Source organism: Arachis hypogaea, chromosome 17 (assembly GCF_003086295.3).
Source record: "Arachis hypogaea cultivar Tifrunner chromosome 17, arahy.Tifrunner.gnm2.J5K5, whole genome shotgun sequence".
Lineage (NCBI taxonomy): Eukaryota > Viridiplantae > Streptophyta > Magnoliopsida > Fabales > Fabaceae > Arachis > Arachis hypogaea.
The window spans coordinates 116,283,730-116,310,912 of record NC_092052.1 but is presented as its reverse complement, the minus strand read 5'-3'; the positions used below and the strand labels follow the sequence as shown (position 1 = coordinate 116,310,912).

The window sequence follows — 27,183 nt, the reverse complement described above, 5'->3', positions numbered from 1 at the left end:
AAAAATGATTCAATATATACTAGCTAAATTGTGTGTCCCAAAATGCTTTTAGGTAGTCCGCGAAAACGATCCTTTAGGAAGAGATGTTGAACTCTTTCGTCGGCATTATTACGCTCCAGGTCAAGTTGGTCCAGCCTCTAAGGGTATATTCCTGCTGACTGATCGAATAAGCCCCAACAAGGTGTCAATTGCACCTGCAGCCACAAGTTCTTCACAGCATTTCTGAGGTATATAAAATGTTTAATGATATTCTTTTATAATGGATACATGCTGAATTGTAAAGTGTATTGTATTGTCTTAGTATATTTTTATCACTTAATGCAAATCTAATCCTCCATTTGGATCACCTCTGTTGCTCAGGGTATCCTACCCGGTGTTAACTATAATCCTGTTAGGCATGGAACCAGTGCTCAAAATGCTTTTAATATTCTTAATGCACTTGGGATTGTTGCCTTTGCTTTTAGGGGACATAATCTCATCCTTGAAATTCAGGTACATATCATAATTATCTAGCATAGTTGAATCTGTGAATAATAATAATAATAATAATAATAATAATAATAATAATAATGATGATGATGGTGAGTCAAGAAGGAATGTTCAAGTTAATGGATGACTTTTATCCTTTTGCATGCATCACCATTGAAATGGTCCAGAAATGACGCTGAAGAAAATTTGGATTAGTAGTGTGAATACAATGAATATTGAATTGATGAATTGAAAGACTTGTTAGATAAGGACTTGTATATAGTTGCAATTAATTAGTGGCTTGGTGGGACTTGTATTGTATAGTTGTATGTATAGGATTTTCAGCATGCTGCAATATGGTTTCATCGTGACATTTGAACTGTTATGTGTATCCTGAAGCCTGAAAGGTTAGAGTTTGGTGATATCAATTATCAAAGTGCTGCCACATGACACGTGTCTTAATCACTTTCTCATATAATAATATATAATAAAGACATTAAAACTTATGTTTTTGTAATTTTTTTATAAAAATTTTTCAATTACAAACTAAACTTATTATTTCTTAATCCTGCAGATGTACTTAATATTATGATCTTATTATTTCTTATTATTTTAGCCAAATTCTAAATCTATCATGATCCTTTTTGTCTTGCTATAATGATCTTTTTTGTCAATATCTTAAAGCTAATTTGCACCGACAAATTGCATTTTCATATTATAAAATGTTGCAAAAGGCTGCAATTGAGGAGAAGGGTTGCTAGGAGGGAACTTAGAATGCTGAAAATAGTTTGAACTATTCTGTCTTATTTGTAATTTTATATAATTTGATCTTATCTCGAGATTAATAATTTGTGTAATTGCATTTAGACTGCAAAAGAAATAGGGTCCCTTAAGGAAGCAAAGGACAAACTAGAGAAGCGTGGAGAAGAACTTACATGACGTTTACAAATTGAGAAGCGTTTGAAGGTAATATAATCATGATAAATTTTTACATATCAATTTTAAGTATTTGATATAAATTTTCAGTGTTTCTTATACCATAAACTTATTTACTTTTTGACTAGTTACAAACTGATTTAGAAAAGGAAAAGGCACATGAAATTGCCAAGTTACAGGATGCTTTGCATGCAATGCAAATACAGGTAGATGAAGTAAATGCCAGAACAGTTAAAGAGTGTGAGACAGCACAAAAAGCCAATGAAGAAGCACCACCAGTTATTAAGGAGACTCTTGTTCTAGTTCACGACTTAGCAAAGATTAAAGAAGCACCACCAGATTCTTTCTCTTTTTCTCCTATTAAACTTGCAGCCCCAAATCGAAAGTCACTGGAACTAGACTTGATGTTGAGGTGAGCTTCACTTGTGAATTTGTTACTTGAGATAAAGAATACACTATATATAGATTATGTTGTCACTATTTTTTTATTTTTGTCAGAATTTGATACTTGAGAAACAGATGAGAAATGGAAAAATATAAGGAGGCAGAGAAGTTTGAGGCAGAGGATCAATTCATGACCCCACTGTTTGAATCAATGGATACAATAATGATGAATGGTTTCTGTACAGATGAAGTTCCAATTTTAGAACCTGATTAAGCAACATTATTGTATATTGACTTAATTAGAGGACAATGTTGATGTATCAATATACTTTGTTGATGTATGATTGTTACTTATTATTATAGTTGATGTATAAATACACTTTGTTTATATTTTGAATTATATTGACTTGCTTGTTTATAATACTTTTCTTTTAGTTTGATAATACGATGAATTTGTTTAGTTTTTGAAATATTATAAATAGTCAAATACAAATTAGATAAAAATTTGTATTTATTAAATTTATATTTATTTTGTATGAAAACAGGTTTATTTTGCAATGGAAAAATCTAAAAAAAAATTATTTTACCTTACTGACGAATTTACAGATGGATTTTCTGTCTGTATTCAGAGTTTGGAATGGTTTTTCAAGGTTCCAATTACCGACAAAAATTCTATTGCCAATTACCGATGAAAAATCCATCGAAAAATCTGTCTCTGATTACCGACAAAAAATCTGTCAAAAAATCTCTCTCTAGCTACAAATAAAAAACCCATTGAAAAGTTTGACGCTCGGGGAAATAGAGGGAAAAATTTACAGAGAAAAAATCTGTCGGCAACTGGTAAAAATCTGTCGGTAATTTACCGACGGAAAAATTTCTGACGAGGCTTTAACAGAGGGACAAATTCTGTCGGTAACAAAAAATTTGTCTGTAATATAGACTAAATCTGTCTGTTTTAAGCAATTTTCTATTTGTGATATGGTAGATCTGTTTACAAAGTCACTCCCAAAATTCTCCTTTGAAAAATTGGTACATTAGATTGGGATGTGCCGATTTCGATATATTAAATGATGTCGGTAAGAAGGGGAGACTGTACTCTTTTTTACTTGGTCAGGTTTTTTTCCATTGGATTTTTCTTGACAAGGTTTTTAATGAGGCAGCTCCCATCACAAAGGATATTGTACTTTTTTTTCTTCACTAAAAATTTTTTTTCCATTGAATTATATTGTTCCTTAATAAGGTTTTAATGAGATATATTCCTTAATGGTCATCCAAGGGGGAGCGTTACAATATGGATGACCACCAACTATTCCTCCAATTAAGTTTACTTGGATGGAACAAATAGTTAATGATAGACGTGCCATCTTTCCAAAGCTTGAAAAAGTTAAACTTACACAAGTATAAATAGGATACTTAATTAGAAGCAATATACACACAATCAATAAAATTCTCTCTCTCTCTTTTATACTGCTAAAGCACTCTTTTCTCTCTTTTATATACGCTACTATATATATATATATATATATATATATATATATATATATATATATATATATATATATATATATATATATATATATATATATAGGTAAACTATTGGTAATTAAATTATAGCCCAAAGTGGGTAATTGTATAATTTACTAAACTATTAAAATCCCAATTTTTGTTTCTTTCCCAAATCATGCTCCTAAAAAATGAATCCTTGCTTTTCAATTGATGATGTTATATCAAAGGCATGTTGTGGCTTTGCAGAATCAGCTAGCCAAGATCGTGAAGACTTCTTGTAAATGTTGATCCTTAGGAAGGAAATTCCAGCATGGTTTGAGCATCAGGAAGAAGATGACGAAGTATCAGTGTCATTCCCCCAGAATTGCCCTTCAATTGAAACCATCGCACTTGCTCTCTGTTTTCTAATTGAAATTGAAGAATATATTGACGCAGTACAGCCATTGGTGATCTGCAACAGTGAAGGCCCTGAGCTCACATATCATTCTCGAACAACAACTCTGCAGTGCCTGTAGCAGCTTCGGTACCTTGTTGTATGACACCTTTGAGTCCCCGTATATCTGCGCATTTGTATTTTTCTTCACCATCCAGACCTTTCTGTAGGAGAGTTTGAAGTGATAGTTTTGCCGAACTGCTCCTTGGAGGACAGGGATGCTGACGGATGGGTTAGACTGCATCAACGGCAGGATGACCTTGCAGATGAGGTTGCTGTCCAACCGTGATGGTTTTGGGACATGGTGGGTGCTAGACACATATGCACTCCACCAACCTTCCGCACCTCTCTAACGAAATTAAACATTCATAGTTGGAAACTATACTCGATATAGCAATAGTAAATGAGTAAATACGCCATAATTAAACTTGAGCTCACCAGTATCCGAGGTTCTGTCGGAGAGATACACTCATACACGGAGACTCTAAGGACATCCAGTTGCAGCTTAGCGACATTGCACGTAGTACATTAATCGGTATGATTCGACCACTCGATACTCAGTATTTCTGCGAATGCTGTAGTTCTTCACACCCGGCATTACTACATTTCTGCATTTGAATCTATGGCCGACCTGAAACTCTACCCTATCGTCTAGGTTGTATTCCTCTTCTCCTGTGTTGAAAAATGGAGATTTCTCATGCATGGCATCCAGATCCAATGTATGATAGTGACTTGGTATATCTGATAGCGTCGGAATCAGGTAAGGGGAGGCAAAACATAGCGCACCGCTGTCTCGGCCGGTGTCTCCGGTACAAACTCCTCCTCCTCATCATCTTCAGGGGAATCACTATCGTTACTGTCCACAACGTACTCTTCGTCGGAACCCACGTCCATATCTTCCACTAGACTGGCAACATGAATCGGTGTTGATGCGAGAGGTGGGAGGAGGAAAAACATAGCGCACTGCTACCTCGGCTGGCGTCTCTAGTACAAGCTCGTAATCATCATCATCTTCAGAGGAATCAATATCATTGCTGTCCGCAACATACTCTTCGTCGGAGTTTTCATCACCCATGTCTTCCACTGGACTGATAACGTGAATCGGTGGTGGTACGAGATGTGGATCATCCTGCATAAAGGTCGAGTAGACAGAACCACCGCCACCAACATCACCAACCTCGACGGGAAGCTCTATCACTTGTTCCGCTATGATTCTCCCATAGATGTCAAACATGAGTCGCACATGCTCGTTATCCTAGAGCTGAAACAGGCGAAACCGAAAAACTCCGTTACCCAACGGTGCTAGCAACCTATACCCTACCCTTCCAATCTCTTTTCTCCCTAAACCACCATAGTTGCTCAATATCAGATTTTTCAACTCGGATAACAAACTTATGCGCCGAGTGCACATCAGTAACGAATTCTCACACTCAAATATCACCCCATTGTCACTGTTTCTCATACGATAATGGGATACATACAGACAACCACATATCCACTACTGGATATTTTTGCCTATTTTTGGAAGAAAAACGGAGGAGAAGAAGATATAAAATGTATGTGGAGAATGTGAAGGGTTGTACATCCTTTTATAGTTATTGAAAATTTGTCTTACTATATTTTGTTTACACTTAATCGTTATAATTTAACACGTATCTTGTTTACACTGTAAATGAGATAAGTAATCCTACGTATTTTCGTAATAATTTTTAAAATTATTTATTTCAGTAAATAAAATATTTAATTTATTTAAGAGAAAATGATAAATTGATCCCTGACTTTTTGGTCTGTAGACATTTAAGTCCTTGAGGATTTAAAAATATATTTAAGTCACTGACCTCTTCAAAATCTGGAGATATTAATCTTGAGTTTAATTTGTCCCATTTTAAAATTTCTCTCACATGTTCATTCGTATCAACTAGGTCAGTACAACAGAAGTCACGATTGATTTTTTCGTTGAGTCTGATAGACCAAAGTGAACATGAAGGACCAATATATCCAAATTTTAAAAAAATCAGGAATTTAAATATATTTTTAAATTTTCAAAGACTTAAATGTCTACAGATCAAAAGGTCAAGAATCTGTTTCTCTTTATTTAAATAAAAAAATCCCATTTTAGTGTGTATGACATAAATTGGTTAAAGAAAATAAATTCTTTAATTTGAGTACACTCGTTAAAAAATATTTAGAACCGATATATTAGCCTAGTGCAGGTTCTGGAACAATCTACCAATAATAGTGTCATACTCTCTAGCTAGTCTCTTCCACTTCATAACTGAAAGAGCGAAGCGACCCAACGATCATAATTAGAAGTTATAATTATGAGTTTTTGCTTGAGCGCTACTTATTATCAAGTAATTGGACTCGTTTCTCTAATCTTACTTCCTTTACTCTTTCTTTTTAGGAGGTCAAAACTTAGCGGAGGTAGAAGAGAGCCACCCTTAGCGGCGGGTGCATGGCCCATAATAGGCCATCTCCCTCTCTTCGCAGCTTCAGAGCCAGCTCACAAAACTCTAGGCGCCATGGCAGACAAATATGGAACCCTTTTCACCATCAAGATCGGGTCCCAACGTGCTGTGGTCATCAACAACTGGAAAACCGCTAAGGAATGCTTCACCACCAACGACGTAGCCTTATCATCACGACCTAGTAACCTCATCGCTGTCGAACGCTTGGCATACAAAGGAGCCATGTTTCCCTTCGCACCTAATCACCTATACTGGCGCGATATGCGAAGGATTGCGAACCAGGAATTGCTCTCCAACAAGCGAGTGGAGCTCTTAGGCCCCGTTCGTGTCTCGGAAGTAGAAAGCAGTATAAAAGCGCTTTTCAAAAAGTGGGAGGAGGAGAAGAACGAGTCGGGGTATGTGGCGGTGGAGATGAAGAAGTGGTTTGGGGAGTTGATCATCAATATGATTCTCAGAGTCTTTTCGGGGAAGCGATACTTGGGTGCAGACAGCGGCGGTTCTGAGGAAGGACGGCGGTGTTTAAAAGCGTTGAGGGAATTTGTGCAGCAACTGGGGATGATATTATTGGGTGATGCGGTGCCTTGGCTTCGGTGGGTGGACTTGGGTGGGCACGAGAAAGCCATGAAAGAAACCGCTAAGGAATTGGACGCCATATGTGGGAAGTGGTTAGAAGAGCATCGAATGAAAAGGGTTTTAGAAGACGATGGGAGGAGTCAAGATTTCATTGACGTGATGCTTTCGGTTCTTGATGGTACTGATGAGCTTGCAGGATATGATGTCGATACCATCATCAAAGCTACGGTGCTGGTATGGATATTTATGCAGTTTTGATTCTAATAACTCATCGTCTTTATCTTTATTTACAGTAAATCCCACTTATCCACTTTAATCTTTGGACACATTATGATCAGTCATTTCATTAGTGCATTATAGTACATTTAAAAAATGTTGGATGAATAGGTGTAGGAAAATGTAAGAGAGCAATATTTGTAGCGTAAAACACAAGAAAATTGATTAGCATTAGTTTAAAATATAAGACAAACAAAAATGGGTGGCTAATAATTCGATATCGATGTCTTCGTCTAAAGATATTACGGAGAATAGTTGGATGGTTTAAAATATTTGATATATTATCTTTATAGATATTTTCATGAAAATAATCAATATGAATTACTTATAATTTTTTTATGTTAAGTGTATCGATAATTAAATTTTAATTAGGTAATATATTAAGTTAAGAATAAATATTTAAATTAGATTTTAAAAAATTTTAAATTTGACACTTTAATACTAAATTTTTTTTATTATTCTAGAGATAATACAGTCTTCTTTCGTTAGTCACTAACGTAGAACATTAACTGGTCACGTGTATGCGAGTTGGATAAATTAGTCATTAGGATAAAGTACAAAATAATCCTTGAAAAATTGAAAAAAATCTCAAAATAATTTCTGAAAAATTTTTAAAAATCCAAAATAATATATTGGAATATTTTTAATCTTTTTCAAAAATCGTCTTATAATAGTTTTATTAAATGGTACCTATTTATACTCTGGTCCAAAAGACATAGCCAGACCTGAAATGGATAGAAGCCCACTCAAGAGATCTAACTACTATACTTACCCGACCTCATAGAGATCGGACGTGACAACGGTAGTTCAGTTCTACTTATGTGAATAAGTAACTAACTCTTAAGATATCTTCCACTTATCTAAAAGAGAGATCTCAATAACTTCCCTAGAAAAAGGGAACCGTTATCCACCACTAAAGGTTGAACTACTTTAAAAAGGTAGTTATCTACTCTACTATAAATACACTGACACTTTCAGGTATATTCAGAACCCAATTTGCTAAATACTTGCTTTAAATCATTGCAAATTTAAACATCAAAATCCCTTGCAGGTACCACCCCTACCTCCTCACGAGAAAATTAGACGGCGGCACCTCAACACCAATAGAAGTCGGACACTGTCTCAAAAGGAGTCTGGACCTCACATTCAGGCCCGAAAGCAACCCAGTTTCAGGTAACCATCGGAACATTGGCGCCGTTGTTGGGGACCTGAAAGTTTACACCCAATCATGGCGGACAATTAGTTCGAAGATGGACACAAGACGTCTGATTCAGAACCAAAACCTCATAACGACGACTGAGCACTCATGATACCTCCACAGCATGATAGAACGAGTGGTCCTAACGGGGAGGGAACATCAGGAAATCCTCCATCGAGGAGAATCCATTCAGAGATACATTCACCAGAGAGTGAAGAGCTCCCGCATCAAACCGAGATCATGGGACTCGTACACGAGCATCATGGCCGATTAGAGTAACTTGAACAGGAGATCGACCGACAAAGAGAAGCGGAAAGAAATTTGCGAAAGGAGGTACGACGACAAAGAAAGCTAGAAGAAAAGCTTTGGAAACTAGATGCCGACCTTCGAAATTGGAGTAATTGTGCGGATCAGGAGGAAAGCTCTCTTGGAGGAGAAGATTCATTCCTTGAAGAGATCATGCGGGCTAGGGTTCCTAGGAACTTCAAAAGCCCCGTCATGGACCTCTATGACGGAATGATCGACCCGAGACAATACCTCAGTAATTTTAAAAGTCGGATGTATTTGACTAACGCGTCCAATGCAACTCACTGCAAAGCTTTTCTGACGACATTAACCAAAGCGGTGATGAAGTGGTTTCATAATTTACCACCTAGATCAGTAACTTGTTTCGACAACCTTGCAAGAAAGTTTCTCACCCGCTTTTTAATTCAAAAAGATAAAGTCAAACATGCTCCTAGCCTTCTAAGGGTCAAACAAGAAGTCGGAGAAACTCTTCGAGTTTATATGGAAAGATTAAACAAAAATTTGTTTGGAGATTCAAAATTTACACAAAGAAGCAGTAATAATGGATTTGGTTAATGACCTCATAGAAGGGTTGTTTTCTTAATCTATATTCAAGTGACATCCGACCTTTCTATATGAAGTACAAGAATGGGCGAAAACATACATTAACATGGAGAAAAATTTTCGACTTAGAGAGCCAATTCCAAGGCAAAACCCTTCCTATCAAGCTCGGGATAAAGATAAGAAAGCAAAGAAAAAAAGAGGAATATAGCTTAGAGAATCCGCGATGATATTATAACTACACTTCACTCCGAGTTTCTCGTGTCAATATCTATAGGAACATTTACCACACTGAAAAACTTCCACCTCCTCATCCTATTAAGCACAAAAAAGCTGGATGTTGGACGGTATATTGTGAGTATCACAAACTATATAGACATTCTATCAATGATTGCTATGATCTGAAAAATGTGATAGAGAAACTAACCAGAAAAGGTCGGTTAAAGAGGTACCTCGTCGAAAGGTTAGACGATCCAGGAAAAAGGAAGAGAGGTGATGAAGACGAGGGTCAACGAGATCGCCCACCACAAATCCCTGATAGGCACATACATATGATAAATGGAGGATTTGCAAGAGGGGGAATAACTAAGTCTTCTTGAAAAAGGCATCTCAAGGAAGTATACCAAGTCGGTGGAGATTGCGACGTTCTAGACTTGCCCACAATTTCATTCACTAAAGAAGACGCTCAAGGCGAGACATCTAGTTATAACGATCCTGTTGTGATTACTATGATACTCATTAACGCAAATGTAACGGCCTAACTTCTAGCATGTCATGATCGTACCAAAAGAAAGACGTTACTAACCAAATTCCTTTAACTTGTCGACGTATTTTTCTAGAAAGTTAAAACTTTTCCATCAAGTACAAATATATATTAATAGGCACATATTCACATAATTAATAATACATAATAGTTATTCATATAGAATTCAAATATAAAACCAATACCTCTGTAAAAAAATACAACACTTAAAACATCAAGGGCGAGGGAAAATAAACCCATAAGTTACTAGCCAAACAAGTCTTCTATTTGTCGATAGCTTTTCAATCAGTCATCCTGTCTGTACCTCTGAAAAGGGTTTTTAAAATTTTAGGGTGAGAACAAATCACACATTCTCAGTAGAGAATGTGAATGTTTGCAAAAATACAGAATAAAATATAAATAGTTAACTCATATTCTAAAAATATTTTTCTTTATCAAACCTTTCTTAAGTCTTAGAACAGTTTTAAAACCCTTTAAATTATGCTCCTAAACAATTTTCAGCCACTCTAACTATTCCTCAAACATATAAATCAAACCTCACAAGCTAACAACACAAGTAAGAAACCCAAATCAATACACAAATTGACTGCAACAGAGACAAACAACACAATCACAAGAATAAAATAAACAAACACAATCAAATGAAAATGTGCAAATAATATGATGAATGCCTTTCCTATGCAAACCATGAGCTCATGCGTCGGTTGTCTACTAGCAACCTGATGTTACCCAAGGCAAACTCCAAATATGGTTTTTCAACTGAATTAGCCAGCACCGATATCATATTGGTGGACCCATGTCAATCAGACACCAAAGCCACACAGGTTTACCCGTGTCAATCAGGCTAAAATCATAATCATATAATCGCTATAGCATATGTGCATTCAGTGAGATACAGGCTATCAGTTAGATATGCGTCCCCACGTTAGCAATTGGAACAAAGGCCCAATCAAACAACCAATTCTCATATATAATTATCAGTTTTCAATAATTTGTTTACCATTAACAGTTTTTCAATTATCTTTCTCAATCATTGTTTCTCATTCCTCTTTTTTTTTTCCTTTTTGTCATACCACCGCATCACCAAATAATCAATCATACCTCTGCATCACCACATAATCATTCACACCTCCGCATGACCATATAATCATTCACACCTCTGCATCACCGTATAATTTTATATATTTTTCTGTATCATCAGAAAGATACACTTTCTGCCATTTATCAATCATAACATCAAAACGTTTAGTTTATAAGTATTCAAACTCCTTTAACATTTGATCAAGGTAACATTCCTCTTTTTATTATTTAAAATCCTTTCTTATCCTTTTTAAGTATTCTTTCAAGCTACTTTCAAGCACTTTAAATTTAATTTTAACACTTTAAAAGAATACCCAGTTTTTTCAATTGTATAAACAATCAATAACCATCATCAAACAGGCCTTAATATTCATTTCCAGTTATTGAATATCAAACCTATCAATTAAGCATCTAAGACACAATTTACATAATTCATTTTAATTAAATTCTTATATTTTTATTAAATCCTTATATTTTTATAAAAATTCGGACATAACTTTTCCTAAAAATGGACTTAAGCCAACCTTACAGGTTCTTTCTTTTTTCATAATTCACCAATCTTTTAACAGCAGCTATCATAACAACATATTCCCAATAATCAATTTATCATCATTTATTTTAACAACTAATACTCTACCACCAATTACTAATCAAAATTTTTGGCAATTTCAAAGCAATCAGAAAACCAATAACAACCACAGCCTCAAACCAAAATCAATCTCATTAGTTAATCACTCGCAACAATGAAACCAGTCACAATCATAGGCATAATCCAAACTCAATTCATCAATCATCAAAACGACAATTTTTTAACAATTAACTCATCATATTTTAATTTAACAAATAACACTAAATTAATCACGATTTACAGCCACAATTCAATTAATTCTCATCAATTAGTCATACATAACATTTATAAATTATTTACAATTACTCAATAATAATTTTTGGGTATTTTTAAATTAAAAACTTTTAATTTTAAAACGAATCCTCTACCTCAGTTAACTGAGTTTGCATAGACTTATCGTGACAACTCCCTTTCCTTTTAATTCATGGCAGCAGTGGTAATTCCAACGCAACTGGAACAACAGTGGCAACAATCGAAACAGCAGCAGTGTCAACCCCATGACAGTAATGATGGTTGCAGCAGAACAGAGGATTCAAATTGAATAGTACTCAAAAGCAAACACAACCCTGGAAAATTCAAAACAAGGCATATACTAAAATCAAATCAGAACAAGTGTGGCAGTGACAATAAAACGTGTAAATGGACCATAATCAAAGAAAAGATCAAACCAAAATTAAAGTAATAGTTCCTTAATAGCATCAACACTATCATGTATGATAATTCCAGCAGCAAACAGAAAAAGCAGAGCAAGGATTAAAGCTTATAGTTTCAAGAATGGAGGAATTGAAACCGAAACAACGATTCCAATGACAGCTCTATCAATGAAAACATGGCATGACGACGATGGTTTTGACCCTAATTGATGACAGCGGTGGCAGCGACGGATTAGAATGGCATGAGAACAGACCTCGTTCTTCCCTTCTTTATTGCGCTTTTGCTTCTCTCTCTCTCCCGTACGCCTCTCTCTCTCTCGCATACCACTCTCCTTTACCCTAATTGGTGTCAATGGTGGTGAGGAAAGCTTCCACGGTAGCGATGAAGTGGGGCGGCATGTGGCAATCGTGGCTCTACTGGCACACTTTCCTTCTCCCTCGTGTGGAGTGGCAGCAGCGACGGCTAGGGCTCCGATTGACGACAGCATTGGTAGCAGGACACGGCAACGGTGGAACCTTCTTTCTTCCTCTCGTCGATCGCATCTTTTCTCTCTCGCGCTCCTCTGGTTTTTGTGGCGTCGTTCTCTCTCCCTTTTTCCTCTCCATGACAGTGAAGGCGGTGACGGTGACGGTGGTAGTGATACCCATCGTCGTTGCCTCCTTCTCTTCCCATCTCCTCTCTGTTTCGTTCTCCCTCCTTGGTTCCTCTCTTCTCTGATTTCTTTCTGTGTATTTGTCGCACATTTTTGTGTATGAGAGAATAGCTTAGAGTGAATCGTGTGTGTGAATATGGGAGGGATTAGTGTCGCGGGCGTGTGTGTAAGTGATTGGTGAGCAGATATACGTGTTAGATAATCACGATGTGTGTAAAAATTAGGAACTTAGGGATAGAGTTAGAATAAAATATGCGCTAATAATATAGAAATTTTACAAAATATTTGTGGCAAGATAATTATTTGATATTGAAATATAATAATGTAAAATTACTTTCGAAATGCATATAATTTTATTTATCAATATATCAATAAGTCCGGATAATTATTTCTAATTTAAGATCTAAAAAAGTAAACGAATTATCTTTTATAAAACACAATTTCAAGTTCAAAATAACAATTACTTCAAGTTTTAATTTCAATTATACTTAATATCTCATTTTAATAAAAATTACATATAAGCCCTAATTAATTCAAACTCAATTAATTATAAAATTAATTTAATTATCTTTAATAAATCAGTTTTTAAGAATAAAGACTTAAAATGAATAAATTATAACTTATAATATCAGTTACTTAAATTAAATTGCGTAATTCTTCATAAATTTCAATCACTGCAAATTTCAATTTTAACTACGCAAAATATTCATTTATAATAGGATTACATAAAAAATTTTATTAATTTAAAATCAACTTATCTCCTAATCAATTTAATTACTTTTAGTAAAATAATGTTCTTAGAATAAAATTCTCAACAAATTTAATAAATTATAAATAATTCATTATTTAATTTTCCAAAAACTTGGGTTGTTACAGCAAACCTCCACAATACTTTGGTAGATCAGGAGAATTCGGTCGATATATTATTCAAATCCGCTTTTGACAAGCTCGGATTAGAAAAAAAAAGAACTAAGAGCCTATCCCGAAAATCTTTTGGGTTAGGAGACACACCAATCTAATCTCTTGGTTTCATCTCCTTGCATACTACTTTTGGTAAGGCGTTGAAGTCCAGAACTTTCATTAGCCTACAATATATTGATAGGTCAGACAATATTAAACCGACTAGCTGTGTGTGGTCGTTTTCACTCCTTATCTTTGCATGAAATTCCCGACTTCAGAGAGAATTGCTACCATAAGAGGAGATCAGAGATTGGCATGAAAATGCTATAACGAGAGCTTGAATATATAGAGAAGCATAAAGGGTAAAGAAGTCAACACTATTGAACTCGGCGGTATCCAAGCACGAGAAAAACTACGACCACAACCTGGTGGAAAAATTTAAGAAGTTCAAATCAGAGACCAGGTTGAGAAAACAACAAGAGCCAACCTTGGTGAAGAATTAAAAGCAAACCTTGTTAAGCTCTTACAATAAAACTCCGATCTCTTCTCCTGGAAAGCCTTTGATATACACCCCAACCTTATGTATCACAAGCTCGCTGTTTATCCGGGCTCACGACCTATTCAACAAAAGCGATGGAAGCTTAACCCTAAAAGAAGTTGGGCTCATAAAAGAGGTACAATATCCTTTGTGGTTAGCTAATGTAGTCCTGGTGAAGAAATAGAATGGAAAATAGAGAATATGTATCGATTATACCATCTTCAATAAAGCTTGTCCCAAAGATCCATACCCTATTCCCAACATTGATGTCTTGGTAGACTCAGCCTTAGGATATAGATACTTATCATTTATGGATGCACACTTAAAATACAATCAAATCCTAATGTATAAATTGGACCAAAAGAAGACATCTTTCATCACTCTAAAAGCTAACTATTGTTACGTAATAATGCCTTTTGGATTAAAAAATGCTGGAGTCACGTATCAGTGACTAACGAACAAGGTGTTTTCATCTCACCTTGGACAATTGATGGAAGTATATGTGGACGATATGCTTGTCAAGACTAAGGAAGATGTCAACCTCATGTCCGACTTAGCTGAAGTATTCAACACGATAAAGAAGTACGGGATGAGACGAAAACCCTTGAAGTGCACCTTCGCAGTGAAAGCTAGGAAATTGTTAGGCTTTATGATCACCCAAAGGGGTATTGAAGCCAATCCAGACAAGTGTAAAGAAATACTTGAGATGAAAAGCCTAACTCATCTTAAGGTAGTCCAACAACTAAATGGAAGATTGGCAGCCTTATCTAGATTCTTGGCAGATCGGCCCTGAAATCTCTACCCCTATTCTCAATACTCAAGAAAGGATGCTAATTTGAATGGACTCGAGAATGTGAACAAGTTTTTCAAGGCTTCAAAAACTTTCAGAGTCAGCCACCAATACTCACCCGACCTGCTTCAGGGGAAGAGCTTGTGTTGTACTTAGTAGTTGCAAATAGGACCATAGCCTCAATCTTAGTCCGAGAAGCTGAGAACAGATAGCAACCAATTTATTTTGTTAGCAAGGTTCTACATGGGATAGAACTAAACTATCAAAAATAGAAAAGTTTGCATATGCCTTTGTGCTTACTTCTAGAAGGCTCTAACCTTACTTTCAAGCTTATATCATAAAACTCTGAACTAATCAACCTATGAAGCATATCCTCTAAAAGACAGACACTGCAGGTCGGATACTACAATGGGCCAACTATCTGAACTCGACTTAAAGTATGAAAGTCAGACAACAATAAAATCCTAATACCTTGCTGACTTTGTAGAGGAGTACACAAAAACTCAGGGAAGTCCTACAACCTGAAATTTATATGTGGATGGATCATCCAATAAAGTTGGAAGTGGAGCAGGAGTCATCCTGGAGAACTAAAAAGGAACTGGGATAGAACTTTCATTAAAATTCGAGTTTCTAGCTTCCAACAATCAAGCCGAGTACGAAGCCTTACTCGCTGGCTTGAGGCTAACCAAATAAGTCGGGGGAGTAAAGTTGATTGTGGTTAGTAATTCTCAAGTAATAACCTCTCAAGTTAATGGGACTTATAAGGCTAAAGATCCCAACATAAAGAAGTACTTAGAAGAAATACGGGAACAATTAGCTCAATTTTTGAAAACAGAAATTCGACATATAGCTTGGGAATCCAACATTTGAGTTGATGGCCTTTATTAATTATTTCACTAAGTAGATCGAGACCGAACCTTTAGCAACCATCATAGCTCAAAAAAGTCAAAAGTTCCTTTACAAGAACATTGTCACCCGGTTTGGAGTTCCACACTCCATTACCACGGACAATGAAACTCAGTTCACCGACTCAGCCTACAGAAGCTTGGTGGCAAGCCTCAAGACTAAGTACCAATTCGCATTGGTATAACACTCCCAAGCCAATAGACAACCAAAAGCTGCAAATAAAGTCATGTTGTCCGGGTTAAAATGCCGACTACAAGATGCAAAGGGAACATGGGCAGATGAGCTCCCTCAGGTCTTGTGGGTATATTGAACAACTCCCCAATCAATAAAGGGGGAATCTCCTTTCTGACTTGCTTACGGCATAGAAGCCATGATACCTATAGAAGTCAATGAAGAATCTCCAAGGGTTAGATTCTACAATGAAGTAGGAAACATCTGAGCTCAAAAGGAAGAACTTGATCTCCTCCCAGAAGTCTGAGAACAAGCTCGAATAAAAGCGGAAGCATTGAAACAAAGAATGGTCTTAAGGTACAACAAGAAAGTCATCAAAAGAAGCTTTTCAATAAATGACCTCATATTAATCCGAAATGACATCAGAGCATAGTAGTCAGGTGAAGAAAAGTTGGCTACAAACCGGAAAGGACCTTACAAGATCATTGAAGCCTTAGGAAAATATTACTACAAAGTGTCCGACTTAAGGAAAAACGAGCTCCCAAGGTCATGGCACGCATGTAACCTAAAAAGATACTACAGTTAAAAAGCGTACCTTGCTCCGTGGTGTACTCTTTTTTTCGACTTCATGGTTTTTTCCAGGAAGGGTTTTCCTAGAAGGGGGTGTTAACGAGACACCATAGTGAGGGTTAAAGGTTAATAGAAAACTCTTGGTAGCAACAAAACTTATGTAAATCATTTTTTCCTTATTAATGATAATTCATTTTTTTATAAAGTTTTCCATTCAAACGTACTAATTTAAGCTCGAAAAAACGTGAAAATCATTGCCCAACCTAGATAGTTGGCAAGATGAAGTGACGATGTACAAATTAGTGTAAGAAGTTATGTAAGTAGATTGTGGTCCGACCTTGTTACAACCTAAAAGAGTTAGGCCTAAAACGAAATGCAAAAGTAACTTGTTAAAACTGACTACTAAAGGTCGGAGCACAACTAATTAAGGGAAATGGTATGCACCTTACAAATGAAAGGTTCATAATAACGCCTGACCTATTTTTAGCTGACATCTTCTACAACTTAGCAAAAACAGCATCAAAAGTGACTTCATAAAAATTTTTACTAAGTCGCGAAAGGCTAAAGAAACAGATGTGCCAACTAATAAAAGATGATTAAAGAAACATTCATTTATATAGAAGCCACCATATATTCAAGTAAGGGAGAAAGGTTTTTTCTAGGCAAGAAAATAAAAGAGAAATTTTTCAAACTATAGCTATTACAAAATTAAGTTATTCATAAAGACACACATGTCAGGCCTTCCAATACTTTGAACCTAAAATTAAGGAGCAAGGATCTATTCGCTAGAGGTCATGTTAAAAGTGTCTTTGGGTTACGCAGAGGAGGTCGGGAGCATTTCTGGCTGAGAAGGAATAGTGTCATCGTCCACCTGAGGAGCTCCCTTGGATCGGACTTCCGAAGTTTTCGGGTTGAGCATAAGAGTGTCCTCCTCATCTTCTGGTGTAGGGACAATCTTCTCATCTACCACGATGTTGTCAGGACTAATGAGGCAGAAGTTCACCTCGGGAGCTATAACTTAGAATTGGGCCTTCAAATTTTCAACCAGCTCGTCCATTTCCTGAGCTATAGACTCCTCCAAATATGCATACCTCTCTTTTGACTTGGTAATCTCATCCACAAAATCTAGCTTCTCCCCAAAGACCCTGGTATAGCTCTTTTCAACTTTCTTCTTTAGGCCCTTCGCCATGGCACAAGTGGCTTCAGACTACTACGCCCTCTTTCGAGCCTTGGCAAGGTCAAAAACAAGGGCCTCCTTTTCATCCTCCAGCTCCTTTTGGACTCCCTCAAAGATGCCACTTTAGCTTGCAGGTCAGCCAAAGAGCGTCGAGTAGCACCTAGAGGAGTCTTCTCCAATTACCTCATCAAAGTAGAGCATACCTCGACCATACAAATTTCACCTCAGGTGAGTACCTGAAGAAGGTTCTTTACGGAAACATCATCCATGTTAATAAAGCTGTGTGGAAGGATGTGTTTTTTTACAAAATTCAATACCATCAAAGTCCGGTTCATAAATGCTTCCCGACTTAGAAGTCTTACGTTTTTTAGGATTAGGCTCGGGAAGAGGAGGCGCAGGGGAAATTTCTTGATTACCAGAGTTAGAATGAGGAGTGAGAGGAGGACGAGTTGGACAGGAGTAACTTTAAGGGAGACAGAGGCACTCGAGTCCGACTTGGATGGAGAAAGAAGGTTGTCTGACTCGCCGACTTCTTGTAACTGGATAGTACGAGCAACAACATTCTTCTTGGCAATCCAAAGAGTTTTCATAGCAGCCGACTTAGTCGCCATCTTTTCTGCATGATATCATAGTTGCGTTACGTCAAGCCAACAAAATAATCAACAAAATTTATCTACAAAGGTAAAAAGAAATGCTACCTAGCTTGGGCGATATTTGGATTGGATTTCCTAAAAAGTTTTTGGTATCCAGATAAGGAGCTCGGCCCCAACACTCTTGAAATAAGGAGACTACACTCTCCTTGACCTTATCCAAGTCATCCAAGCCGTACTTAAGAACTACAGAATTTTCCTCCCAATACAAGCTAAAAATGGGTTCATCCCTCTCATCTAGAAAGAAAGGTCGGACACCCTCAACAAATCGGATCTTAAAAAAGTAGCTTTTAAAGTCATAGAAAGAATCGTAAAAAATGACAAAGACCTTCCTTTCCTGAACAGCTCGGAAGGAGATCCAGTCCTGCTTCTTAGAACTAAAAAGCTTCCTCAGAACAAAAAGGTAAAAGAAAACTTTAAGAGAAGGAAGAACGTCGAGTTCATAGCATAGGAGTTGATAAATATTCAGAAAATCCCAAGAGTTGGGATGGAATTGGGAAGGAGCGACTTTCCAACGCCTAATGACCTCGGACTCAAATTCGGTAAAAAGAAGGCTAACCCCCAACCTTGTAAAAAAGCATTTATACACATATATGAAAATGACACTCCGACTTGTCAAGTCGAGAAAAACAAATCCTCTCTTCAGGATCAACAACTACGACCTCATATCTACGCTCATTCTCCCAGTTTTCACACAACCTATGATTCCTATGAAAGGTCTCAACATACTCATTATAAAAAATGGAAACGGAAGAAAGAACAGATACATCTACCTAAGTTAGATTAGATGGAACTTTAGACGACATGCTGAGAATTACTAAACGAGACATAAAAGCTACACCTATAATACAACAAAAGAAGATCATCACAATAAAGTCAGAAAGTCGGGTACAATATCCAAAGCATTTAGAAGATTACGTAAAATGTCGAACTATCCTCAACAAGGAAGAAGATGGCCATGCTTTTTAACCTCTTTTCTGAATCAAATAGACAAATTACATTGTAAAGATAAAGATGGCGTTGTACTCATACGGACTTCACCATTTGGGGGTAATACAGGAAAAATCCCACACTCATATTTACAACAATAATAACAAGAAAAGATTCACGTAAAGAAAGCAAATCCTTGATAATGACTTTTAAGATACAAAGAGGAACTCCCAAACATATTGCCAACCCTCTAGTGATAACGGTAAAAAAATTATTTCAAACGAAACAAATATGCCCAGAATACAAAAATCACAGTAAAGAAAGTTTAAAGGTTAAAGGGACCAACCTTGAAGGAATCCGAGGTGGAAAGAGTACGCGAAAGCAGGAAAAACATAAATGTTCCACACGAAGCAAAAATTCAGAGCAAAGAAATCTTGAAATTTTGAGGCAAAGAAAATGAAGAATCTGAAGAAAAGAGAGGGATGAAGAAGAACATTTCAGAAGAAGCAAAAAAGAAAAAAGAGAAAGATTTTGGGTATTTATAACACACTAAGGGCAAGGGAGTAATTCCACTCCCCCTCATTTATGGCGCATGATTGCCAAGATAACCATAGAGTAATATACGCAGAACTACGAAAATATAACGCCACAATTTTTAAAACACGTCGAGTACCTGACCTAGCTCTAGTGAAGGCGGTTTACCCGATCTGATGTTTACATCCACAAAGAGACTAGTCTAATCTACAAATGCTCGAGTCCAACCTTAAAAAACTCAAACTCAACCAGCGACACTATTCATATCCTGGCCCAAAAAATATAGCCAGGCCCAAAATGAGTAGAAGCTCGCTCAAGAGATCTAACTGCTACACCTACCCGACCTCATAGAGGTCGGGCGCGACAACGGCAGTTCAACTCTACTTATGTGAATAAGTAACTAACTCCTAAGATATCTTCCACTTATCTAGAAGGGAAATCTCAATAATTTTTCTAGAAAAAGGGAATAGTTATGCACCACTAAAGGTGGAACTACTATAAAATGGTGGTTATCTACTCTACTACAAATACACTGACACCCTCAGGTATATTTAGAATCCAATTTGCTAAAAACCTGCTTTAAACCCTTGCTAACTTAAGCATCGAAGTCCCTTATAGGTACCACCTGCCACCTCCTCACGAGAAACTCAGAGGGCGGCACCTCGACACCAGCAGAAGTCGGACGCTACCTCAAAAGTAGTCTAAACCTCACGTTCAGGCCCAAAAATAACCCAATTTCAGGTAACCCTCGGAACAGTACCTATAAAATATTATTAAAATATACAATAAATTAAAAATACAAAAAGTAATAAAATATATACTAAAAAATAATTTTATTTATTAATACTAAAATATTATAAAAAATAATATTATTTAATTATTAATCTATGATACCTATATCGAGATTATGTAGAAATCATAATAATGTTAATTGAATTTAAGAGGTTATTGAATTATAAAAATGATTATCATTTATATACCTAAACATATTAACACTAAACGAACTTAGAAAAATATTCCTTAGTAAAAAAAAATATTTTTTCTTGGTATAATAGCTAATTGTGGTAGCAAAAATAGCTTTAAGTATAAACCTATTTTGTGCAACATTACAACTACTGAATTCTAAAATTTTTTAAGAAATATAAATAAAATACTTGAATTTGTCAAGACATTTTTTTTCCAGTGTTACAAAGTATTAAGATTTTTACGTTGTGATTTTGTAAATAATCTACATTAACCTTATGATTGACCAAAATTTATAAATTTGACTTCATAGATGACATGATTTATATTGCGTGCAACTTTTAAAGTATTTTCTTTATAAGCATTTGTACAAATATTTTTAATTATTTATGTAAAAAATTTATGTTAAATGAGAGTACTCCTATCTCTTCAAATAACACTAGTATATTCTCTTCTTTATTATTAAAGAATGATCATAGAATATGATATTTAAAAATTAACTTAATATCTTGTATGATAAAAAATAAACGAGTTCATTTATTAAATTTTTATTTTACAAAATAGTGTCTTTTCAAAATTAATCTATAATTTATTTTAAAAGTACATAAAAGAATTTTGTATATAAATAATCAAATTTGAGCTAAATAGATAAAAAATTTTAAAAATTAAAATTTATTAATTTAGAAATAGTGATATATAAAATAATTCAAAAGGATAATTTTGAAATTTTTAAACAATGACTGCTTTGAGATATTTAAAATTTTTCGGGGACTATTTTATACTTCATCCTACGGACTGATTTATCTATATAGCCAGGGTGGAGCTTAGTTAAGACAAGGGGGGACCATGGCCCCCAAACTTTTGATAAAAAAAATTAGTAATACTTCTTCAAAAAATAGAAAATTAGTTCAATTGGTTCAAATATTTTACTATGACTTAAAATACCAAAGTTCAATCTTCATCTCTTGCTTTTATTGCATAGTAATTAATTTTAAATATTCAAAACATGTTGGATTTGGACTGAACTGAATGTATTCGCATTTCGCAACTCTCTATTCAATAAGCAACACTATCTCTACCTTTGAGTTCAAATATAAAAAACTAGGTATTTTTTATTTATGTAATTTAATATTATTTTATATTTTACTGTTTATTTAATTTAATTTTTTATATGATAAAAAATATTAGAATATTCAATAAGTATTGATATTATTGTATAAAAAATTCAATAAATATTATAAATTTTAATATTTGTAATTCTAACTTCTTTTTTACATATTTTAGAGGATATATATTCAAATTTTTATATAAAATAATCATGAAAAATTAAAGAATTGATGCATTTTTTAAGAAAAAAGCTAATATTCAAGAAGGAGAACATTTAACTTTTACAATATATATCAACACATGTAGATAGTTCTTCTACTTTAATGAATCACGAAAAAAGTGAAATACAACCTCTAAAAGTTCAAAGAGTTGCATTTGATGAGTTTGACCTTAATTTTTTTGGAACGAGACCCTGAAAAACGGATTTAAATTTGGCAATATCACCCAAATCAGAGAGATGAGGTTAGACGAGTTTATCTTAAATGAGATTCATATCAAAAGCATCTTGACAATTATTTTCTATCTGGCCCCCCAAAATTTTGTTTCAAGTTCCGCCATATTAAATATAGCACACATGAACATTTAATGGTCACATGTGCGAGTTAACATTTTATGTTAGCAGTTACCATTAGTGACTAACCGAGGGATTAGAGATTGTATTGTCTAACAGAAATAAACATTGGGAGCTATTTTGTGTATTTTAAAACTTGAAAGACTAAAATGTATGATTTTAAAAATTAAAGCACCGATCTAGATAATTACTCTAAAAATTATTAAGAACTTATTTGTTAAATATGCAAATAAGTTTTATTACATTGAGACTTCTAAAGTAATAAAAATTTATTAAGAGACTAAAATATCTAATCTAATAAAATTCGCTGAAGACCAATTTAAGTATATACTCTTAAATTAATTAGGTAATAATTAACTATTATACCAAATTAGGTAAGATAGATATAAATATATTCAGTTAAAAATATTAGGTAAATAAATTATTTAACCACGTTACAACTAAGTTTTTTATGTGTCTCTTCTTTCCTTTTCACCTAATTTTTATTGTGCAACAAACTATTGAATTAATTTAATTGAATTTGATTATCAAAATAATTTGGTCATGTAATATCACTATTAATTTAATTAGGTAAGAAAAATACTAAAGGGTCATAAGAATTATTGTTATATCTATTAGTTTGTCGTGAATATTTAAAAATGTAGGTTAAAAATATATTATTAAATTATTAGACTAAAAAAATTGAGTTAATGACTAAAAATAATGGTCAAAATTAATAAATTTTAATGACTAAAAAAATTGAATTAATAACTAAAAGTAATGACCAAAAATAATAATTTTTTTAATGATATTTGAACATATCTCATTAGGTAATAACTATTATAGGATGGATATAATATATTAAAATTAAATTTAGTGACTTTATTTTATGTCATTTTTTAACTAAATTTAAACCAAATTATTGAGCCAACCGATTTATTTCCATGTATCCAAAATTGTTTCTAAATCGCCAGTAAACTTGATTTTAGAGCATTTTTAATGGAGTGTTTTTAGAATATTATTTTTAATATTTTTAAGAAGTGAATTGATTTAGAATTAAAATTTACATTGAAGTTGATTGATAAAATGAAACCAATATCACATTAGAGATATAATATCACTTTTGATTATATAAAATTATGTTGATTATATAATTATAATCGTATAATTATGTTGATAAAATAATTAAAAATAATATAAAATTTTAATTGAATTAAGACTAAGCATGAAATAGGCAAATTTCACTTTTGATTTCAAATTATTATTTATAACAGATGGTCCTACAAATATTTATATCTAAAATGAAATTGGAATTGAAATTAGTATTGAAAATGCTCTTACATGTATTTGTCATTTTACATCAGTAAACCACCCCATTTATGTTGTTCCTAAAAAGTAAAATTGTGCATTATTGTAGATCTTAACTGCAGGAGCTGTTGACACAAACACAGTAAGCCTTACATGGATAATAACTTGTTTGCTAAATAACATTGTTTGTTTGGAAGAAGCACAAAAGGAGTTGGATAACCAAGTTGGGAAAGAAAGATTCGTAAATGAATCAGACATGAGTAACTTAGTTTACATTCAAGCTATAGTTAAAGAGACATTAAGATTACACCCTCCATCAACTCTTTCTGGACTCCGTGTGTTTACAGAGGATTGCACTATTGGCGGCTACTACATTCCAAAAGGAACACCACTAATGACAAATTTGTGGAAGATTCACAGAGATCCTAGCGTTTGGTTGGACCCATTTGACTTTAAGCCGGAGAGGTTCCTTTCCGGTAACCACAAAAATGTTGACGTGAGAGGTAATCACTTTGAGCTGATCCCATTTGGAAGTGGGAGAAGAATCTGCCCCGGGATATCTTTTGCCATGCCCATGATTCATCTAACTTTGGCTACTTTCTTGCAATCCTTTGAAATTTCAAAGCCATCTCATGAACCCATTGATATGACTGAAATCTTTGGCCTAACAAGCACCAAGGCTACTCCTCTTGACGTACTCATCAAACCACGTCTTTTTTCAAAGCTTTACGAAGACTTACACTGATTTAATTTTATATATTGTTAGGTATCTTGTCCAAATAATTTATGACTATATGTTGGCCGGGTCAGGCGATTGGATATCTATATGTATATGTAGACCTATCACCTATGGGGATTATATGTATTTTTGGTATAATAATACTTGAAGGAATGGACTCCATGCATGCATGAAAGATTATTGATTATATATTAGCATTTAAGAAAGGTAGGAACTGTACAAACTGTTCTAAAAGAATGTTAATGCATGATCAAAGTCCCATGTGAATTGTGAAAGCTTTGAACTTGGTTTTCAGTTTATTCCCCTGGTTTTCAGTTTATTCACCTTGGAGATCAACTATATATATATATATATATTAAAGCTTACAGTAACAAAATGTGAATAAATAATTCAGTTTATTTATTATTTTAAGATATTTAATTATGTTAATTTTTTGAAGGGATCGATGTAGACCTATATATTCTTCATGTAAGTTAGATATAGTGTTTGCCTCTTGTGCTGGTGTTAGTTATAAAAAGAAAATTTTCCAAACACACCTCACTACAACAATTTATAATTAATTGCAGCCGCTATTTCTTAGAGGAGTTTAAATAGAACTGCCATCGTTGTTGCCCCATTTTACCCATTCCAGCCGTATAAACAAAATCGTTTGAGGTAAGAAATCACCAGCAAATAAATTTTCATAGTAATCTTTGAGATTTACAGGATTATCCAATTTAGTCGAGGTTCTAATTTCACCATAATAATCCTCTAAATTTAGCTACGGGTATCATAGTGATCTCTAGAGTCATTTCTAGTACTGACTCATCAACTCGCAGAATGTTGACATGGTTATCCTTTGCTACACTAGAAGTTTTCAATAATTAGATGACATAACAAGATTGCAATTGAACCCAATTTAGTTCCTCTCCCATTAAAAATCGTAATTTATCTCTAATATTTCAGATTGCGTTCTTCTTCTTACTCTTCTCTTTCTTTTTTTTTTTAATCGAAACTCTCTGATCACCTGGAGTTATTACATGTTCCAAACCTCTCTCTATTTCTTCTGCATCCCATGTGAAGCATTGATTCAAGTTTGTATTGTAAGACTTGAAATCTCCCTCACTCAGCTTTGAAGTGTTTGAACCTTGAACTATGGACCCAACCACTGATCTTGATCACACACTCTTTCAGCTCATCCAATAAGAATAAGGTACTTACTTCCTTCAAACTTAACACATTTTCTATAAAGTTTCATTCTTTCTTTTTCGTTTGTGTTGAAAAATGCGACTTGGCAAGGTCCTTCGTAAAACCCTCATGCTTAGCGAATATTGTGCGATAAGTTCTGGTCTGCTTGCGAACATGTGTGGGTTCTATTTCGTAGAACATTGGAATCATAAAAACATGTTCATTCCTGTTCTTGCATTCCATGATCTCAACGAGCTCTCTCAAGCACCACCAAGAGGAAGCATAATTTTCGGAGAAGATAACAACAAACAATTTTGAGTTTCTAATGGCATCAACAAGTTCGTCCCAGACGACACGTCCTGTCTCCATGTTGTCATCGTCTCTGAATGTCTCGATTTGGCTTTCACGGAGAGCAACATGAAGATGGCTGAAGAATCCTTTACGTGTGTCCTTCCCTCTAAAACTGATGAAAATTTTGTATCGATGAGTGGCCGGTGCTTGAAAGAAGAAGAACCACCTGAAAGTGAGATGTCTCTATGATGGTAATGAATTGAGTGCCTTTGGCAAAAGGGGAGAAGATTCACACACTTAATAAAAAAAAAGTAAATATAAATACAAATACTTTTTTCTCATCTGACATATGTTGTATTATGTATGTATATAATTAAAAGCTACACATATTCAGATTAAGAAGGAAAAAAAAGTAAGAAAAATATAGCAATTTGAACATTAGGAATGATTTAGGATTTTATAATGAAAAAAACCAAATTGGGTTCAATTATAATCTTTTCATGTCATCTAACAGTTGGAAACCTCCAGCGTGTCAAAGGATAACCATATCAGCATTCTACTGACTACGCTAGCTGAATCAGCACCATGGAACTTCACTATGATAAAATTAGAATCTCAAAGAACAAATTGGATAATTCCGTGAATCTTAAAGACCAATATGATAAATCATTTTCACTCTATGGCAGTTCAAATTTTTTTCACAAATTCGCCCATTACCCGCCTTTATTGGCAATATTTGTCCGTGCGCTTCTCCCAAATTTTCACTCTACTGCTACTTGCCATTATCCCAATTTTTGTTCTTCCAAAACCTAGCTCCTCCATATTGCAACGAAAGAAATTCTTCACCCCGAATGAAAACTTACGATGAAATCGTCTCCATAACCCCACACATATATTAGTTCCTATCCATGGTAAGCTAATCATGTTACTCTTTGTTCTTTTCTCCTTTGATTTCATGCTTTTTTTGTTGTTGATAATCACTCATAATCTATTACTATAATCTCTAGTTGATTCACCTTCTTGTCCA

At 34.6% G+C, this 27,183-nt stretch overlaps 1 protein-coding gene and 1 long non-coding RNA gene across 3 annotated transcripts; both read left to right on the top strand.

Moving 5' to 3' along the window:
* Positions 1 to 2: 2 nt before the first annotated feature.
* Positions 3 to 2,176, top strand: LOC140181039 (uncharacterized). Its single transcript, XR_011875552.1, has 5 exons — positions 3 to 227; positions 361 to 492; positions 1,336 to 1,434; positions 1,533 to 1,816; positions 1,903 to 2,176. It is a non-coding gene; the product is annotated as an uncharacterized lncRNA (long non-coding RNA).
* Positions 2,177 to 5,804: 3,628 nt separating this feature from the next.
* LOC112766816 (cytochrome P450 82A4) lies at positions 5,805 to 24,904 on the top strand. Of its 2 annotated transcripts, XM_025812709.3 has the most exons (3): positions 5,884 to 6,039; positions 6,132 to 7,002; positions 24,069 to 24,904. In XM_025812709.3, exons 2-3 carry the CDS (start codon positions 6,250 to 6,252, stop codon positions 24,702 to 24,704), a joined length of 1,389 nt encoding a protein of 462 aa, XP_025668494.1. In that variant the 5' UTR covers positions 5,884 to 6,039; positions 6,132 to 6,249; the 3' UTR covers positions 24,705 to 24,904. The 2 variants fall into 2 exon arrangements, with proteins under 2 accessions (XP_025668493.1, XP_025668494.1); XM_025812708.3 differs by having other exon boundaries at positions 5,805 to 7,002.
* The last annotated feature ends 2,279 nt before the right edge of the window (positions 24,905 to 27,183 follow it).